Below are 21,803 nucleotides of genomic sequence, written 5' to 3'. Positions count from 1 at the left end.
ACCACCATTTTTGGGAAGTATTGTAACAAATGTAAAATATTCATAAATTTAGATCACAAAGGTGTATTAAAAACAGACATTTCTAAAATGATAATACTCCTTGTTTTGACACCAAAAAAACAAAGGAATGTGGATCAACCTGTGGTACCTCAAGCAGCTGGTGAGTGAAGATATTCACTATTGAAACACCTATTTGTGAAATATTATCAAACACTAGATGGATCATGGAAAACATCCAGGATTGAGTGGTGTTCTCAATATATGACAACCTTGTAAAGATGCACACTTACCAGATACAGTATGGCTATACTTGATAATATGAAATCTCAGCTATGTGCAGAGGCTCCAAAGTTGTTTTAAATTTGTTTGACACCTATACTTCGGTAAAAGCTTATTAAACTTACAATATGATAGTCAAAATAAACAGAAGTACATTAAAATAGCTCTGATGTAATGTGCACTTGACTAGTGATGCAGAAACTACAACTCATGGTTTGGAATAAAGTTTTATTATTAAAAGGTATAATCTTTAGAATTTCTTTAATTTCAATACCTACACCATGTTACATGTGACATCCATAACACTGTTATCTTAGACATAACATGTAACCAAGTTTATACATCATAATACCTCTTTCAACTATTTTGTATTGACGTCGGGGTAATAAAGATATAAATTAAATATACATGAAAACAATTACTAACTATATGTTTATTAGTTTGAATTAATTTTTATTGATAATTCTTTTAATATTTTAAGTTGATCCTATAAACTTCCACCAACTTACAAAAAAAAAAAGATACAAATTAATTCTTCCTAATTTGCAGTATTTGAACATGTACAAAGTTGATTCAATTGTTGTATTATACATGCAAAAAGTAAATACCCAGACATGAGCAATACTTCTGGAATGGATAAATACATTCACAAATATAACTGCAACCTACACAATTTCTTACAAAGTCAAACTTTTTCTCAAAATAAACCTTAAAATTTAATCATTAAAATGTTGTGGCCATTATAAAAATATCAGGTTTAACTGTTTGTGAATGCGACACAACTATACTATCTGTGATAGTAAAATCATTACTGGAAAGTCCTCAATTATGCACTGTAATTATACTAACCACTTCCAAACTGTGCTATAACAAGCAACATTAATTACATTGCTGTCCAATTATGAATAATAAATAGTTACAAAGTGAAGCTATTCTGATATTGTCGTGGTCACAACATAGTGCAAACTGCTTTTATTGTTAACTGATGAAAGATGACAAACATCAGAATGGTACTGACATACTTGTGTTTGGTATGTAATTTGAATACACTGCAAACTTTTTCAGTGTGTTGAACTGCCAGAAAAACACTGGTTAATGTATCTATGTTAAACTCAAATGAACTGTCTCTTTATATTTAAATAATGTTCAAATGGTTAAAGAATGAAAGAAAATACACTTATTGATTAGAAAGGTATTTTTTGAGCTATAAGAAGCTGTAATCAATTTATACATAAAATTAATGCATCATTTTTTTAAAATGATGTTCAAGCAGAAGTAAACAAACAGCTGGTCATACAAACAAAGAATCTGAATTAACACAAGCTGTATAATTTCTTCTTGTAACAATAACACAAAATAATACCTGCACTAACATACATACATACGTACAAGCATGTTGTGAAAGAAAGAACTATTATCCTACAACATAATCATATTATTAACAACTTGTAAGGGACTAGTGCAGAAGCAATGCCATTAAAATATTTTAGAAGTTTTAAAAAAATTACCAGAAAGTTTGATATTTTTTACATCAAAATAATGCAGCATTTTCTTCTTTTTATTCTAGAATTAGTGACCTCGGTTTTAATTCTTTTTTTAACACCAAGAGAAAAATGGTGCTTTACTGTGGAAGCTCTGTGTGAAGTTGTCACTAAATGAGCGGATTTTTCCACGGCCATTTGTATGACTACGTTCCAGGGTTACAGCAGGCATCTGCACTAGCTGTACAGGAGATTTTCCATCCTTCAGAGCTTGTGTCAAATTAAGAATCTACAAATTAATTGAATATTTAAACATCTTTCACTGATAATGCACTGACTCAAATAAAACTTTCATGTCTTAATTATTAAAAAAAAAACTGCAAACCTTACCAGAACGATTTGAATATAAATCAATTTTAAAAGTTTATGAATTTTTTTGTATATAGTTAAAAACAGAAAACTTGCTACCACTTAAAAACAAAACAAAACCTGACTAATACTCACTTGACCTCTCATAACTGACATCTGTTTTTCAAATATATGCCTGTCAAAACCCCTGTCACACTGAAACATACCAATAAAATAAAGTTACAAATAAAATATTTCACACACAGTAACATACAGTGAAATCTATGGTAAAACGGAACACATCTTAGTAACATACAGCAAAATTAACTTGGTACAAGCTAACCAAAAGATGCTCTTACCTTAAACAAATCATAGAGGTCATCACATAAATCTTGAACAAAGTTCATATCTGATAGCTGTGGTAGAACTAAGTCTCTTGTTTCACTGGAGAAGGGCACTTTGGCTGATGGTAGCCATGCCCAGTGATATGGATCTGAAACAATTACAGACTTCTACCAAAAAAAAATGTGTAGGTACAAAATAAGGAACATTCTAAAGAACATTTATAGCAGCAAATAAGTCACAAAATTCTTCAGAAAAAGAACTGAAGTTTATTAACACACCAAAAATTGTAGAAAAACCATTAACAACATGAGATGTAAGACAAGGTTTATCAAAACACTAGAGACAGTATAAAAACATTTTAGTACATAAGATGTAAAACACTGGGTTTATTGACACACTAGACATCATAGGAAAACATTTAAGATGTGATGCAAGCTTTTAGAAAACCTAAATGTTTCACATTTTAGTGGTGACTATAATTCATGATGACAAGAAACCTAACTGAAGTAAAAATGTATCTCAAGATAGCTGGTATAAGTATTAAAATAAAGTTGAGAACAAAAAATTTTGACCTTGGATCATCTTCAGGTCGAAATGTTATTCTATACTTTATTTTAATAGAAGTTTTAACACCCATACCAGCTGTCTTGAGACACATGATGACTATAATATATGTGATAAAGTACACAAATGGGTTACACAAAAAACTTCACGTGACAAAACCTTCAAAATACTCCAGAAACTGAAAGGAATCTACATACATCAACCTCCAAACAAACCAACACCAAATGTATAAACTGAAAACACCCAGCAATATAGAAAAATTGTCACTGCACAAAACTACAAAACCACTAAAATATCTTCACTGTACAAAGCTACCATTCATCCAAAACTCCCTACTATAAACAAACTACAAATTTTATTAAGATCTCACAATAAAAAATTACTAAATACATCAAAATACCCACTATACAAAATTACTAGATCCATCAAGAATTCCTCACTATAAAAAAATACCAAATACATGAAAGTTATAATTTTCCTACACTGAAATAATATTTATATTAGGTACTTCTGTCTCTCATCAGATCAGCTATTCTCATCCAGTGCTGCCCTCTATGTACAAACCTTTTCTTTACAGATGCCATAAGCCTTTGCAAATTGAGGTATAGTGAGGGAATGGAGGGCCATGTTAATGTCCCAGTCTGGAAGAGGAGGCTGTCTAGGGAGATGACAAATCCAAAAAGAATGCATTAACACAGTATGGACAGGGTAAGCAAAAACTCAACGATATGGGATAAGATAGACAGATAACCTGAGAAAGTCTGCCATTTTAGGCATAGTAGGTCAGACAGCAGAGAATCTCTGGGCTGCAGACCAACTGTGAAATACTTTTCATTTCCACTCACATACCCTCACTGAAAAAGAACATATGAAATAAGCTAAAAAAAACAAAAAAACAAACCTAATTACTCAATAGGAGGAACATATCTCCTCCCCAAGGACTAAATAAAAGCCATGAATGAATGGCTGGATGTATAATTGGTGACTAAGGTTGATAAAAAAAGGGAGGGAGACAAAGAAAAACGTACCAGAGAGAAAACTTGAAATTGTTATAAATGTGAAAACCATAGTTGAGCTGGCCAATAAAGAGCATTAGGAAAGACTTGAAATTGACTGGTATGGATAAGAAAGGTCAATTGATAAAGTAATCAGATATGAGGATAAACAAAATAATTTGTGGGTCCAATCATGGCTAAATGTATTGACGTCCAGAGCCTGAGGACGAGGTACCAGGAACCAAAAGAATGATAACTTGTGACTGAGATATGTGGTAAAGGCATTTATGTGAAGGAAACTCCATTAACTGTAAAGCCAACAGAAAACAAGGGAATCTACAGAGTGCTTTGTTCAATATTTTTGGTCAGGGCAGGAAAGATGATCCATTATAAGATTTAGAGACCAGGAATGTGACACACAATGAGATGAACACAGTGTGTGTGGGCCCAATACAGCAGATCCAATGTTCAAAGATCTGTTCAACTGGGTGCTCTCTTTGTGACTGATATATATGCAACCCCTGTAGAATTATTGGAATGAATCATCACCTGATAACATCTGGCAAGTAGAAAAAAAGTGATTCCAAGTCTGATGAACCACAAGAATCTCAAGGGTGTTGCTATGCACAGACTTTTCATCTACAGAACAATGATATTGAGCCTCCTGGTAATTGGCTCATGCACCCCAGCTCTGAAGGAATGTGCCTATGAAAAGGTATAAATCCAGACAGGGAGGAGGAAGCAGAATGCTCAAGTGATGTATGGGTCTTGTCCAACCATCAATGCAGATCATTCATCAGATTAGGAGAAAGAATAACAGGACCTGACAAGTGATCCTGAGCAAGGTTCCATTGATTGTGATGAGTCTATTGAAGGGACTGCATATGCTCATGACCGTGGGGACATGCCAGTTAAAAACACATCCCCAACTAACAGTCCCATTAAACAAAGTTTTTGAGGAGACAGTTGAGCCCAAATGAGATGAGTTTCAAAAAGGATACACATATGACAGAGGTATTGGACAGGTTGGTAGAACAATTTCTCCAATTTGATTAACTATGCCACCCAAAAAGCCACTAAAAGGAGTTAAAAGTACGACTGGTCAACTCCAGTTTGAAATGAGCAAGAAGAAGCTAGTCATCCAAATAAGGGAATTACAACCCTACAACATGAAGATAGTATGCAAAAGCTCTGATCATCCAACTAAAAACATGGTTAGGCATAAAGTTGATAAACTACCTCATGATGAACAAAATGAAGATAAAGATGAGACCTTGGTGATATAGGGATGTGGAGATGAGCATTGGCAACATCCATCTTTGTCATTCAGGAACCCAGAGAAGATGCCCACCACAGGATGAGAAATTACTCTGGTAAAATGGAGCAGTTAAATGAAGCAGCTAAGGTGGGATAAAACTATGAAAGACCTTCATCCCCTAGTTTTTTTGGGAACAACAAAGAGTCTGAAATAAAAACATGGTGAAGGATGTAGAACAAGTTCAAAGGCCTGTCAAAATAGTAGTTCCTGAACTGCTTCTGATAGATGCTGACTGATCATGGGATTCTAATGCTGAGGGAAAGAAACAAGTATAGGAGACATGGGAGATGGAGGAGAAAACAAGATCACAAATCCTCTTGATAAAACTTGAAAAACCCATTGATACTTGGCAAAAGTATGCCAGTAATGAATAAAATTGGCAAGCCAAGTTCCTACTGGGTAGTTACCCATACTGTTGGTGATGTGATGTGCATTGTAAAAAAAACAAGAAAATGGAGCATCCCAAGAAGAAGAAGGGAAAGGTAAGGTTTGGGAAGGACTGCAACAGGTACCACATTGGGCTCCAACTGGAAGTAACATGCAACAGGGTTGAAAAGGTTAGACTGTTGTTCTACTGATGCAACAAGTGACTCAGGGATGGCATCAAAGACTTACTGCCACAGAAATATATCCTTGTGTAAATATTGAATATTATGGTAAATGGATGTAAGTTATGATCGTATCGTGACCAATAAGGTCCCAACAACAGATAAAAACAACATATGTGAAACCAAACCCCAAGATGACAAACAGGCTAACATGAAGGAAAGAAGGGAGAGAATGTTCACAGAAAGCCTCTTGGGTTTTGGCAGATCGTTTCAGAGAAGAGATGGATGGCAGAGACATTCTGTAAAAGACTTGTGAGGGTAAGATGAGGCAGGAAAACTGGACTTGTGTCAGACTCAGTAGATTTGGGAGCTGCACCTGAAACAAAAAATGGAACTTAACAACTGTTGGTTCACAAAAGGACAGTCTGCACAATGATATGCAAGAACAAACTGATCTGAAGTCTGTGGGGGTGAGGCATGTTAATCTTGTTATTTATTTGCGAGACAAATTGGTCAACATGTACCTGAATATCCAGGGAGGGAAGCAAACCAAATAAGAATGGGAAGATTGTTAATGTAGTAGAGTTTATAAGAAATAAGGGGAATGGATGAAACATTACATACCTGAAAAATCCAAAAAGACTGTACTAATTGATTTATCAGGTGGGACACGAGAAGGCACACCTAAATCAGGTGGAAACAGACAATCCAAGTCATTGTTTGCCTTAACAGGCTCAATCTATTTGGGAGGAAATGGGGCAAGGTCCAGAGACAGAGGTTGATCCACATACCATTCAATTTCAAATGAATAAATGAGGATAAATCTGCTGTGGGTCTTTTGCACCTGATGCCTAATACATAGTGCTAGCCATGTGTGATCCTTGAAGTGGCAATTTGAACTTCATAATTCATGATGAGAAAAAGTCAACCAATAATCAAAAGCACAAATAACAATGTAACTGTAATAAACTGGGATTAAATGAAGAAATCATACTATAATGGAACTCTTGCTTATATGAACTGGAAAAACTTTATTACACAATGCGGAACCTTAACTTCGTGAAACTTTTATCCCGTGTGCATGTAGAGCTGCAAAAGGGGTCACAATTTTCCTCTTTTGCCTCTGTTTCCTGTCATTGAGAACTATTTTTCTCCATTCTCAGGGTGCAGATATGACATTGTGAATACATCAGACATGGAACTAATTCACTGGTGCCATCTATACAAATATAATAGGACTGTCTGTTGTATATTCATGTAACTACTTCACAGGTTGTGAATGGATCTCTACCAAAACTCTTATGGAGGTTCATGAGGTCCATACGAAAATACACATAAATTTTCAATTTTTCAGTTTTTATGAGTGTTTTTGTGGTTCTTTTTACTATTACTTCTCTCCTGTTAATGGATCTTCACCAAATTTGGCATAAAGGTTTGTTAGGTCCATAAGGAGATACATGCAAACTTACAGTTTCACATTTTGTGTTTTGCTGTTTTTATGGGCAATTTTGGTTTTTTAAAATTATACATAAAGGAAACAACTTTCCATATCCTAAGATAACTTTTTATTAATCATGAATTTACACAACTTCTGCCCAGAGTGCAGTTACCTAAGCTAGTAGTCTTAATAGAAACTAGAAGTGAAATAAATTAAAACCACTTTCTGAGTATACTGAAAACAAACATGAAACTTTTAACAAACAAAAACAAGTATGTCTGACGTCCAAGCACAAGTGCTGCCAAACAAGAAGTGACAGTTCAGTAGAGACATAAAGAGGCATGTCATACTCCTATTGATGAAAAGTGATGCATGATGGTTTACATGAGAGACATACTGGAATAATTCAATTCCAATAGGAGGGAGAAGAAGGCTTGTGGAATGTGTAAAGACAACATTCACATATAGAGGGCAGTACAGGATGAGAATAGCTAATCTTGTGAGTGGAGGGAAGAACCTTATTTGAAAAATCCTGACTATATAAAATTATAAAATTTTCCAACATTTTCTCAACAATAAAAACTCCATAAGCTACTTTGTATACCAAACTATATTTTTTTCTTAAAACATGAAATATCTGAATAGATAAAACTCTTGCATGTATGGAAAACTGCTGATACAGAATTTTCTAAATCTATATGATAATGAATCATTATTGTAAGTGTATGAAGTTCACCCCAGAGGTATGATTTTATTAGTTTTGTAGGTAATCCCAACAACAGCATTAGAAAGAGTTCAACTGAGACTACACATCTAAAATTAACATGTCATCAAAACTGCACTAAAACTAAAACAAAATGAAAGTCATACAGTTAAGTGAAACAATTACAAGACTGAAATTGAAATACAAAGAAAACAAGACTACACAAGTAATACAACAGAAATATAAACAAACAACAGCACACAGCTATAAGTAACACATCAAAACCATAAAACTAAAAAATATAAAAAAAAAACAATAAACACAGCTACAAATAACACATCACCATCACCACAAAACTAAGACATGATATTCAAGCCAAAGATCAAGTCTCCTAACTTATAGTTTGTCTGATACTTCACTTAAAAAAATTATTGATCTTTTAAGATTAACATCTACTGTACCATGTTGCTTCAGCTTATGATTAGAACATTTAACCTTTCATGAAAACACACCCAACTCTTGAAAAACTGCTACTGTCCAGAGCAAGATTACAGGAAGTATCATTTTTTACTGAACTAATTTTAACAAGTTTTACAGGAGTTATACTCACAAGCTCTCCAGGAATCTGGATGTTTAAATGGAAAAGCTAAACCATTATCAATTGCTGCAATTTTAATTTCATGTGGTCTTGGAGGGCTCCACTCCTATCAAAAAAAAACAACACATGTTAGAGCAGACATTTAGTTAATCTCAACAAAATAACTTATAGTGTTGTACACTATCACGGCATCAGATAATGACAAAGAAATCTAAACACTAAATCATAATTGTTAGCAAAAATACTATGAGATCAATGTGTCTAATTTTTGTTTAAGTGCTCTTTGATTGTAATTTCAAAATGTTAAGTTACACAACCTAAAACGCTACTTGTTGGGAGTGCCACCCCTTTAACAATTACATCTCGAGAAAACAGAGAATCAATGACTTTCAAATAAAACATAAACAACACAACTCTCAGGTCTTCTATACACTGAACCAAAGTTCTAGTAATTTTCTTCATCATGGAATCTTTAAAATTGGACACCTTGAAGAATCAAGAAATTAATAAGATCCAGCCAGCCTCAGTAACATGAAAACCAAACCTATTAGTTTTTGTTTAACAGATATGATTTGAAATGTATAGTTGATTGATTGATTTAATGTTTTATGGCACAAAGCAGCTAGGCCATCTGCTCCAAACATCCAGTAAAAAGGTAAAAATAAATTAAATGTAGTAAAATACATAAAAGGGAATGAAGGTAAAACAAAACATCATTGAAAAACAGAAAAAGTATAAAGTCAATGTTGACACCTAGTCTACAATGTTAAGAGAGAAAGCAGAGTAAGAGAAGTTGTAAAGGACTTTCTCTAGCAAAATGGTAATGATCATAACCCGCCAGGAAGACTAACAGGTAAGTACAAGAACCACCGTCAGTCACCTAAAGTTGGCCTTTCCAGTCCTGGTTCCGGGTTATGTTGTCATAACAGCCATTATCAAAAGGTAAAATAAGATAAGTGTAAAAAGACATATAGCAAAATTGTAATAAAAATTAGCCAAATGTCCTATAAAAAGGTAAAAGTAAAGTATATGTAGTAAAATTCATAAAAGGAAACAAAGGTATAAACAAAACATAAAATGGCATAAAACCAATGTTGACATCCAGTCTACAAAGTTGTAAAGGACTTCCTGTAGCAGAATGGTAATGATCATAACCTGCCAGGAAGACTAACAAGTAAGTACAAGAACCACCGTCAGTCACCTGAAGTTGGTCTTTCCAGTCCTGGTTCCAGGTTATGTGTCATTATGGCCAGTACTAAAAGGGAAAGTAATAGGTGTTAAATGACATGCAGCAAAAGTGTGATAACTCGCCAGGACGACTAATGGGTAGTTCAAACAGCAGCGTTAGTCACCTGAAGTTGGCCTTTCCAGTCCTGGTGTCAAATTATTTAATGCTCTGGCCATTTTACAATGTCAAATTGAACTAGAGAGATTGAGACTGAAAAGGGAACCACAATTAAAAAGGTGTAATGAATAAATAACAAACATTTAAATAAGGTTAAAAAGATTAATGGCCATTAAAAAACTAAAAACTTTATCAAAATGGACAGTGTCACCATCACCAATAACACTGTCCAATGTCACAGACAAACTCCGAGACAGAACATGTTTAAAATAGTGCCGTCGTTGAAAGTCATAACGATTGCAGGAAAGTAAAATGTGGCTTACAGTGATTTGAGTGTTACATAAACTACACACTGGTACATCAGTTCCAGATAAAAAAAAACGATGAGTTAAAAAACTGTGACCAATGTGTAGTCTAGTTAGAACAACTTCCTCCTTCTGAACCTTATGGAAGCTAGACGGCCAAAGCCCAATATAGTTTTATTTGAAAAAGCTTGTTGTCACATTGCTCACTCCAAGTGGACTGCCAGCTGGTACGAAGCCGAGCCTTGAATACAGGACCATAGTCCATGTAAGGAATAGGCACAGTGGTGATAGTGCCAGAGCAGATAAATTTAGCTGCCATGTCTGCAAGCACATTCCTGAGAATACCAACGTGGTCTGGTATCCAGAAAAACTGGATAGAAGTAGATGTCAAGGAGAAATGGGCCAGTTGGTTTTGAATATCAGCGAGAACATGGTGTGAGCCACATGAAGTGATTCCAAGGCCAGCAGAGAACGAAGGGAGTCATTATAAATAGTGCAGTCAGAGTACTGCTCAGCTTCAATATGATCCAGGGCAAGAGATATGGCATACAGTTCAGCAGTGGACACAGAAGCTGTAGAGGGGATTCTGCGCGCAACAAACCGAACCACAACAAACCATGACAAAGCCCACAGAGTCACCCGATTTTGAACCATCCGTATAAATCGGAATAGAAAGGGTGTTCAAAAGATGTTCAGTAAATAAAAGACGATACTTGCAATCGAGAGTATCTGCCTTTTTCAGATGACTTAAAGAAAGGTCACATTTGGGGGCTGTAATAAGCCATGGGGGGATGGGCTGACCAGTGGATTCTTCAATGTTTTCCAAGGACAGACCCAATTCATCCAATTGCGCCTGGATGCGAAGGCCAAAAGGAGCAATAGCAGATTGTCTGTTTTGAAAAAGTAAGGCCCACTGAGGAAGGGAAACACATCCCCAAGTGGTAAGGAGCAAAGTTTCAAAGAATACAGTAAAGACAATTGCAAACGACGAAGGTTCGTGAGATTCCATGTATAAGCTCTGAACTGGGGAGGTGGGGAAAGCCCCAATGCAGAGACAAAGTTCTTGATGATGAATGAGGTCTAGCATCTTTAAGGCTTAGGGTCTGACAGAGCCATAGACCATTGATCCATAATCGAGTTTCGATCTAATAAGAGCGCGATATTCCTTTAACATTGAACAGCGATCTGCCCCCCTCCACTGGTAGAAGAGAGAACACGGAGGATGTTCAGTGCTCTTGTGCATTTGACCCGAAGTTGCTTTAAGTGTGGTATAAAGGTCAGTTTACAATCAAAGGTAAGCCCCAAGAACTTGGTCTCTGGGACCACTGGCAGCAAAACTTCACCGATACGAAGTTCAGGATCAGGGTGAATACCCTGTCGACGGCAAAAGTGCATGCATACAGTTTTGGAGAGAGAGAAATTAAAGCCGTTCGCCAGAGTCCACTTCCGTACACAATTGAGGGCGGTTTGTAGTTGCCGCTCAATATATCTCATGCTTGACGACTGACATGAGATGTGAAAGTCATCGACATACAGCCCATTCGCAACAGTGAGAGGGAGTTGTTCAGTGATGGCATTTATCTTTATACTGAAGAGTGTAACACTCAATACACAGCCTTGAGGGACTCCAAGTTCCTGTACAAAAGAACGGGAAAGTGTCGAACCCACACGAACTTGGAATCTCCTGTCCATTAAAAATTTTTTAATAAACATGGGTAGATGGCCACGTAACCCATATGTATGGAGGTCTCGCAAAACGCCATACCTCCATGTTGTGTCATAAGCCTTCTCAATGTCAAAGAATATTGAAACAAGATGTTGGCGTTTGAGAAAAGCTTCTCTGATTGATGTTTCAAGTCAAATTAGGTGGTCTGTGGTGGAGTGTCATCGTTGGAACTCATACTGGATGGGCAAGAGGAGGTTTGATTTGAGGAACCAACAAGACGAGCATTAACCATCCTCTCTAAGGTCTTACAGAGACAGCTCATCAAAGCAATTGGATGGTAGTGTGAAGGAATCTTGGGATCTTTCCCAGGTTTAGAGAAGGGTAAGATAATAGCCTTGCACCAGGCATCAGGAAAAACATTCTCCTGACAGATCCGGTTAAAAACAAGTAGAAGAATATCAAGAGAAGCAGGAGAAAGATCGCGCAGCATGTCATAGTGTACATCATCAGGTCCAACAAATGTACTGTCAGACCGATGAAGGGCCATTTTCAGTTCCACCAGTGTAAAGGGACAATTATTGTCAAAGAGACAGTCAGTTCAAAAGGAAAGAGGTGAACACTCTGCCTGAGTCTTGATGGCCAACAAGGTGGAGGAACAAGCAGAAGTGCAAGATACCCAGTAAAATCTTTCACCTAGAGTATTGGCAGTGCTCTGGACATCAGCTACCTCTTGGCCATCAGAGAGCGAGATGGAGAGGGGGACAGAATTGTAGTGCCCACTGACCTTTTGAATCCTGTCCCATATGACCTTGGAACTGGTGGTAGAAGATATGCTAGTTGTAAACTTAATCCAAGATTCCTTCTAGCTCTGGCGTCTTACCCACTTAGCATGTGCACGGGCCCGTTGGAAAGCGATGCGGTTCGAAAGTGTGGGATATCTTTCCCAGGAAAGTGTCCCAGGCCCGTTTTTGAGCCTTCCATGCCAAGTGGCAGGCAAGATTCCACCACGGACGAGGATATCGTGGAAAACGTATCGAGGTTTTAGGAATACACTGAGCAGCTGCTTGTATAATACAGTCAGTTACCGCTGCCACACAATCGTCTATTGATGGCTGATTCACGATGGCAGGATCAAGTTCTGCGAGAGCAGTAAAAGTGGGCCAATCTGCCTGGTCCAGCTTCCACTGGGGCACGCAGGTAGGGTGGCATCGACCATGGCCAGTCTCTCTCAAAAGTATAGAAAAATGATCACTGCCTAGTGGATTATTGTCAACCTTCCATGAAAAATGGGAAAATAATGAAGGGTAGCAAACCGAGAGATCAATAGCAGTAAAGGACTGACTAGGTGCATGAAAATAAGTGGAAGAACCAGTATTGAAAAGAGAAAGATTGTGATCAGAGAGCATACATTCTACAGAGCAACCCCTCCTATCAATAACAGCACTTCCCCAGAGGGGATGATGTCCGTTAAAGTCCCCCAGGATTAGAAATGGAGATGGCAACTGTTCAACGAGAGCATCAAGGTCTGATTGATCATATGTCTCTCCAGGGGACAGGTAGAGCGAACAAACAGTGATGGTATGACCCAAGGAAACACAGATGGCTACGGCCTCCAAGGGTGTAATGAGTGACAAAGACAGGGTGGGCACATGCTGATCAACCAATAGTGCCACCCCTCCATGTACTCGTCCATCACACAGCCTGTCATTTCTGTACAGAGAAAACTGCCGAATGGTGACTGTATCAGCAGGTTTTAGAAATGTTTCTTGTAAGGAAAGACATACAGAATGGTTGGAAGCAATCAGTGTTTTGATATCATCCAGATTAGAACATAAACCTCGACAGTTCCATTGTATCAAGGTAGACATTTTTAATGATGGGTAGGCAAAGTGGCTGGAGAACCCTTCTGTTTTTGACCATGTCTTTTTTCCTCACTGTCTTTATTCGGAGGAGGTATATTGACCTCCATGGATCCTGTCCTGGGTCAATTGGGCAGGTCTTTGTTGTTGAAAGAGGATTCCAGTGACTGAGGACGCGAACGAATGATTGGTTTGCATCGTGGGGTTGGAGAAAAAGATGTATCAGAAGAAATGCCTGTACTAGAAACCGAAGGATGTAGATATTGAGATTTGTTGGACTGTATGGGAGGAACAGAGATGGGTGTAGAAGTCGATTCAACCTTTTTAACCGTGGAGGTCAAAAGGCTTTTCATTTGTTTTGAAAACGATTTTCTTGGAGGTACAGAGAGATCTGTCTGCACTCCCACTGTAGTTGTAGAACGAAGTGCAGCAGCATATGTCCGAGATGGAGTGTCGGAAAGCAATTTCCGAGCCTCAGGATAACTAATGTTATGGGTCGTTTTCAAACACTGCACCTCTTTTTCCTCCAACCATTTTGGGCAAGAACAAAAGAAGGAAGGGTGGGAACCATTGCAGTTGACACAATGTGGGTCCGTGTGACACTCATAGGCATCGTAGTCCTTGCCACCACAACGAGCACATCAGGGAACCACGACAGGACGTCTTTGAGTGGCCGAACCTCTGATATTGGAAACATTGAAGAGGGTTTGGAATGTACGGCCGTACCCTGCAAATTAAATAACCTGCCTTGATGGTGGCAGGTGCACGTGGTGATGTAAATGTCAAAACGAGGATATTTGTTGGCAGTGTAATTTCATCTTTACGAGTGGAGATATACCTCACTGCAGAAACTCCTTGAGTGGAGAGACCAGCGAGAATCTCTGACTCGGAGACGTTCTTCAAGTCCCTCTCAACAATAACTCCTCGTGATGAATTCAAGGTAGCATGAGGGGTAACCTCAATAGGTACATCCCCAATTGCCTTTGAATTCAAGAGGATGTGGATGTTTCAACCAATGTCTCCAGATCGAAGCTTCTTTACTGACTTTAGAGCCAGCAAGTCCCTCTAGTCCCTTCTGAATAAAAAAGTGGGACATTTGCCCGAAAGGTTTTTATGAAAGAGAATGTAATATAAGAAAATGGGGTAGAGGTGTTACAGATGTTGAAGAGTGCTGCTCAGAGTCTTCAAGATGTGGTCGTTTACCTATTGACTGTTTTTTCACTATTTTATTTAAATTTTGTATTGGAGGATCCATTGGAAAAAAGGAAAATTTCGGTACTCACTGACCCCACCCACCATGGAGCCCTAAGAGAGGACGCACTACAATGTCATGCAACATTGCAGCAACGCCAGGGTTTTATGAGCACTATACCCAAACACCAGCATCAGACACAATGTCCACAACACCTGTTGAGAACTTGCAACAGTGGTACTTGGTTGACTCTAGCCCAAGTGGACCAGCTGACTGACACAAGGAAGGGGGGGCCACCCAAAGGCTGCCCGTCTACAGGAATTCAAGGCCAAAGTGGTGTGTTAGGGTTGGACCCCTCAACCACCAGGATCCTGTCCTCCCCTTCACGGGTCGCCACGCACGGCAAACACGTGGGTGGATGTTTAGATCCCAGAGGAGGTAAACTGAAAGAACAGAACCTTCCCTGGGAGGTCCCCTCACCACGAACAGGAAGCATACCAAGGGAAAATGTATAGTATCCTGTCAAAATAAGTAATAAGGGAATCAAATCTATTAGTTTTTATTTAACAGGTATGAACTGAAATGTATAGTATCCTGTCAAAATAAGTAATAAGAGAATCAAGTCTACGAGTTTTTATTTAACAGGTATGAGTTGAAATGCCAACTTAAGTCACATGAGAACTAAATCTGCAAGTTTTCATTTAACACATTGTTTGAAATGACTAGCACCTAATCACAAGAGAATTAAACCTATTGGTATTTAACTTTATGTACACAACTTCAGTCATTTTGGCCAACCTTTTAAACCTCTGTATAAGAAAAAAAACTTTACACACAATAACATTAATGTAATAAATGTATTTTCACAAACTTCGTCCAGCTATTAATACCCATTTCACATGTTTTGTACACACACAAAAAACAAAAACAGGTACTTTCACTAAAGATCTGTCAGCAAATTTACAGAGTTTACAGTTTGGCAAGGCGATTTAAAAATACTTTTATGACTTTGAAAATCTATTTCTATAGCTTCCAGAACTTTTTATCTTAATATCAAAAGTTGGCTTCAGTAAACTTTATACTTTAACTATTATTTTCTCTACTTTCAAACTATATACAGGCTTGGTTCAATTGACTTACCTGGAAACTACCACAAAAAATATGTGATAAAGCTAAATTACCCTTTTTCCTTCTAGGATGACTGTATATTATAACAGACAATTAGTGACTAGTTATTCTTATACCCAAAGGTAATACAGTGCAAATCTCAAAGTCATTTATTATTTTGTAGCCACTTATATTAGCACCAAAGCAAATTAACACAGTAGGTATACATTTTGTATGCATAGCACTGATTCGCTCTCAGATTCGATAAGTTAGCCATGTGGATGATAGTATTATTTGTATTTTTTATTTTATTTAACTAAATTTTATTTAATATTTTATTTAGATATCTAACTTTAACCTTTTAAATACTTTTGTAATAATAAATAAAAAATATAAGTATGAAAAACAAGTTGAGAATTTTAACACGAGTCTTCTATCTTTCTCCCTGAAAATCTTGAAAGTTAACCCTATTTTGTTGGAGGGTGTGGGGTTGTATTAGAACCACACCTAATTTTTCTTTATTCCAAAGAAGCAAGTTACAGCAACAAATATAAGCATGTAACAAAAAACAAAACAATGTCCTAGAACAATTATAATTTTACTGCTTTTCTAACTAAGCAATATGTACATCAAATTATTTTCCTTACCTAGTCATGGTAATAACAATAGCAAACTATGAATGGGTCATGAGAATGAGCTAACATCATAGAAAAAGTGTAAATTAAAATATCTTTCTGTTTTTTAATAATCAAAAAGTAAATGTCAAGAGAATTATTCACATTTTTCCAAAGTAGCATGTGCAAAAAGAGGCATGGAATGAAAGTTTCACATTATGCTACATAATTCATTAAAGAAAAAATGGATGATTTAAATTTTCATTTCAGCACAGGGGTATTTAATGTGCAAATTCTAGTGTGCTTAAAAAATTATATAATAGTAGGAAGAAATTCTAAAATGCACAAAAATTTCTGTGTAACCCTGTAAAAGGTCATAGTGTACTCAAACCTAACTAAATTTACAGGATTTAACAGGTATAACTTGAAATGTAATGTACCTGACCACAAGCAACCACAAAAGAACCAAACCATAAGGCATAGCAACCAATAAACCAGCTGATTCAGAATAAAATGATAAGGCATATTTGCAGTTAAACATGTACATTACTAATTTTCAATGGCACTACTGAACATTTAGACATTTACCATGGCATAATTAGACATCTACAGGTTTACAATGACACTAAATTACATGTAGATAACTACCAGTCTAGAATGACACTAAAGGTTATGTAGACATCTTCAAGTTGTGTAATGTAATCAATAAGAATAACACACCAACCTTTTTGTTTGCATCAGGTTTTATATATCTAATAAGCCAGTTGTCATTACCCCTATCTGTAAAAATAAAACACAAGCTTGTATGAAAAGTGATGTACGTGTGAACATTCACTGAGATAACATTTTAAAACAAATGTAAAACTTAGTTACATACATACTTGCTTGTAATAAAAACTGGTCACATTTAAACATTCACCAACACTAATTTATTAAGAGAAACCTCTATCTACCAAGCTAGTTACAAATAATTGAACAAAAGTGTAAATTTTTTATTTCATCTGATCACATGTCAGATAATATTAATTTTCCCCAATCATTTACCTAAAAACCTACACTGTACAACATGGAAAACTCACAGTATGGAAATATAAACAACATAAACCTTTTCTGATGATTAAGTTGTATGCAACTTCACAACCATTGTCTACATACACACACACACACACACAATAAAAGTGTTTTATAAAATGTAAACCCCCCATAGCACAGTAATGGTATTCCACAGTCATGATGCTATTGACATTAACCAATATCTGAGTCACTTGTGCCAGGTATGAGCAATCATTGTTTTCATGGCAATAATCTAGTAGGGAATTCAGGGGAACAAACCCCTTTAACCAAAAAGATGAGAAGAGCTTTTGTTTGACAGAGTGTTTAAACAGAGTATTCACGATGAAACTTTGTAGAATGGATGGCAACTGCCTGTTGTGGAGACACAAGTGAAGAGGACGATGTTTCGAAAGTTTTCTGCCTTGTCTTCAGGTCAGTGAGAAGAGCTCTTCTAGCATCTTTGTCTTGAATTTTAGGTGTTTAAATTATATAAATGAATACAAATGAGGTTCCCATATTCAACCAAAATGATTATTAGAGGCTAATGACATGAAATTTTTAACTATCATTAACAATGAATAAAATTCAAGTTTTTAAAGTGTTCATTATGAAACAAAATATGTGTTTTCACTGTAATACTGACAGCCTGTTTGTGCTATTTACCATATTTTATGCCTTGTAAGAAGCTACATCGTGAAAGATGCACTCTAATTTTGAACAGACAATTCTAAAAAAAAAAAATTTTGACTCAGCAAACACTTTGATGCAGCCTCGACTTTTGTTCAACCTACTAGTAAGTACAGTCAAAAACATCATTCTTCACAGTATATCAACAATATTAGTTACACTGAATGTTTTATGCTATTTAAAATACTTGTAATTAGTTAAAGTAATGAGATTACAATCTGTATGAGGCTGTTTAGGGTAGACCCTAGGCTAACCTCTTTCCTTAACCCATCACTTTTGTCTTAGAAGATGCATGGGGATTTTTCAAGGTATTTTTAAAGAAAAAAGTGTCTTACAAGGTGTAAAATATGATACTTCCTGTGTCTCTTGAATGTCAATGTTATCAAATTATCTGAACCTACTGACACCATGCTCTTAAATCTTAGAAAATTTTAAAATGAACAGGCATCCTGATGAAGCCAAGAACTACAAAACTAGCCATTTTACTTGGAGCTCCCTTGCCTAGTGCCAGCTCTCTGTCTTCATTTCCCTCTCAGTCTATGTTGATTGCTTCAGCTCTAGTTGGATCATTTGATTCTGTCCTCTCACTTGTCAGTTAAAATTGTTAGGACTGCAGACAAGCACAATTGCTTTGTAGTAAATATTTTGTAAAACTCACGTGAACTATAAACCTGTCATGTGTAATTTAGTCTCATCTTTCACTAAACACTATGCATTCATGATCTATACTGTTTATATATAAATTGTAATAGCCACATGTTTAACCTGAGGTACTAGTTTAAGTGATTAATTAATTTACAAACAGTAACTCACTTCAAAAAATAAACTGATAATACATTATTTGATGCACAGTCTGAAAATATGGAAATCTGAGGCACAGTAAGTAGATACTTGTTGTACCAATTGTTTTTAATGATCAAAATGACACAGTATGAAATTTGTGTAGAATTTCATATTTATATATGCAAGTATCACACCTGCACAGCCCAAGTTATTCTCTGTTTTAAAATATCATTTTGTTGTCACTAACTCTTATGTAACAACTGATGTTACCAACTTTAAAGAATACTTGAAGCAACTATGAGCAAGAAAAAAACAGAACAATGTTAAACTAAAACATCACTGACAAACCGTGTAGTGTAGCAATTACATGCTACAGTCCTAACATTACCAACTTTTAAAATATCTGAAGCTACTGTGAGCAAAGTAATCAGCAGGACAATGTTAAACTAACACATCACTGACACACATGTAGTGTAGCAATTACATGTTACAGTCCTAACATTACCAACTTTTAAACATATCTGAAGTTCCTCTGACCATGTAAATAGCCTTATTAAAACTGACTACCTTAAAAATGTTAGTTCATAAATGTACATGAAACAACAATTACAGTTTAATCACAATTTACAATTTAATTTTCAAGGTTTAAGGGTATAACACACACATATATCTCCAACACTTCATTTTTTCCTCTAAAAAATATTTGTATATTTACACAAATTTGGGCACTGTAAACTACTACATTTTTAAAACATTTGCCCTTTCTGTCCCATATATTGGTATAACATAATAGTCAAACTGAATCTTGTAGTGTAGTTGAGAAATAAACTATTAATCCCCAGAAAACTGGACTTCATCCAGTAGCCCTTGACCTCTTGTTTTCATAATGCAGTCAAAGTACACTACACAGTGGTGGTCATGTAACTGGACACTGAATAAGCTATTGAACTCCTTTCCGTATGTCATTTTAGCTCAAGTATACTGGTGGTCAACAACTTGAAACAAGGCCACTAACAAATATGTAAGTATGAGTTTAGCCAGATAAAGCTACAAAGACCAAGTTTGGAATTTATATGAAAGAAAATGGAAAATAACCAAAACAGCCGAGAGTAAAAGCAAGTTAACAAGTAATTCATACAGTAGATATTATTCCTAAAACATGAGAATAAATATTATTCAAAACTTTGCTTTGAACAAATTTTACTTTATAGGTGAAACATATATCTCTCTCTCTTTTTTTTTTTTTATTTCTACGAGTGAACTGAATTTAGAATATACAAGTTCAAGTAATGTCATGGAGCTACCTTTCATTGTGGAAGAATAGAAACCTAATCCAGTCAGTAATACTGTACTACATTCAATTTATGGACAGAGAACAGCTGATATACAACATTTTATAAGAGAAATAAGGCACTTGGAAGTTCACAGAACAATTTACTATTTTTTTAAATTTGTGTTACGTAACAAATTTATGCTATTTTGTAATAGTTGTTTTCTTTATTTACAGCTACAAAATAAGTTATTTACACTCTGTAAACTGCATGAAATCAAAGCTTGGATTTCGGTATTGTTTGTTTTTGAAATTTGCACAAAGCTACATAAGGGTTACCTGCACCAACTGTCGCAAATTTAGCAGTGTAAGACTGGAGGGAAGGCAGCTAGTCATCGCCACCCACCAACAACTCTTGGGCTACTGTTTTACCAACAAGTAGTAAGATTGAATGTCACATTATAATGCCCCCAAAGCTGAAAGGGTGAATATGTTTCGAACCCATGACCTTCAGATTATGGGTCAAGTGCCTTAACCACCTGGCAATGCCAGGCGTTTTGGTATTCTAAGTCTGTAAATGTACCAACATCCCACTAAATGAAAATGTTTTGTAAAGAATATTTACTTTTTATAATATTATATTAGTTTTTTTAGATTACTTTTAGAATTGGCTAGTTTTAAATTACATGCATAACTACACGACAGCTGTCTGCAATAGCTGTCCCTAAGATAGCAGTGAAAGGCTAGACAGCTTAGGCCACTCTTTTATCGATGAATAATGGGATTGACTGTCATATTATAATGCCCCCATGTTTAAAAGGGTAGTGTTTGGCAAGATGAGGAATTTAACCCATGAAACATAGTTTGTGTGTTGAGCACCCTAACCATTTAGCCATGTTGGATTACTTTTAACCATTTAATAGCCACATGCTACGATCCACAGCACGCATCATCCCTATCATTACATTTTATTAAAAAAATAAAAAGTAGTGGACGAGTGTTTGAAATTTAGCAAGAATGTTCCTTAAAATATGTAGTTTCAGAAAAATAAAACCTTTAATTTTGATTTTTTCCACTATTTCTAATGAAAAAAATTCATTATTTAATGCAGTTATTTGTATTCACTTTGAATAGTTCACTTGCAAAGTAATTTTTTTTTATATGAAGTAAAAATACTATTTTTTACCTCAACTTTCACATTCCCTTTGTATTATCCCTAAAAATCTCATAAATGAATATCAAATATTTCTGTAAGGTAAATATTTATATTGTATATTGCATTTTTCTCTACTATATCACAAACTT

The 21,803-nt window shown here is 35.9% G+C and overlaps 1 protein-coding gene across 1 annotated transcript in view; it reads right to left on the bottom strand.

The window, feature by feature from the left end:
* Positions 1 to 490: 490 nt before the first annotated feature.
* The window catches only part of Pi4KIIalpha (phosphatidylinositol 4-kinase II alpha), a 34,954-nt gene continuing 13,641 nt past the window's right edge, over positions 491 to 21,803 (bottom strand). Inside the window, exons 5-9 of the mRNA XM_076511234.1 lie at positions 17,430 to 17,485; positions 8,630 to 8,723; positions 2,468 to 2,601; positions 2,265 to 2,324; positions 491 to 2,049 (exon numbers count right to left, since the gene is read on the bottom strand). Coding sequence (XP_076367349.1) covers positions 1,876 to 2,049; positions 2,265 to 2,324; positions 2,468 to 2,601; positions 8,630 to 8,723; positions 17,430 to 17,485 — 518 coding nt within the window. The 3' untranslated portion in view covers positions 491 to 1,875. The remainder of the gene's footprint in view (positions 2,050 to 2,264; positions 2,325 to 2,467; positions 2,602 to 8,629; positions 8,724 to 17,429; positions 17,486 to 21,803) is intronic.

The sequence above is a fragment of the Tachypleus tridentatus genome, chromosome 7, assembly GCF_004210375.1.
Source record: "Tachypleus tridentatus isolate NWPU-2018 chromosome 7, ASM421037v1, whole genome shotgun sequence".
NCBI classification, from domain to species: Eukaryota; Metazoa; Arthropoda; class Merostomata; order Xiphosura; family Limulidae; genus Tachypleus; species Tachypleus tridentatus.
The sequence above is the reverse complement of the archived record's forward strand: the minus strand, read 5'-3'. Positions and strand labels throughout refer to the sequence as shown.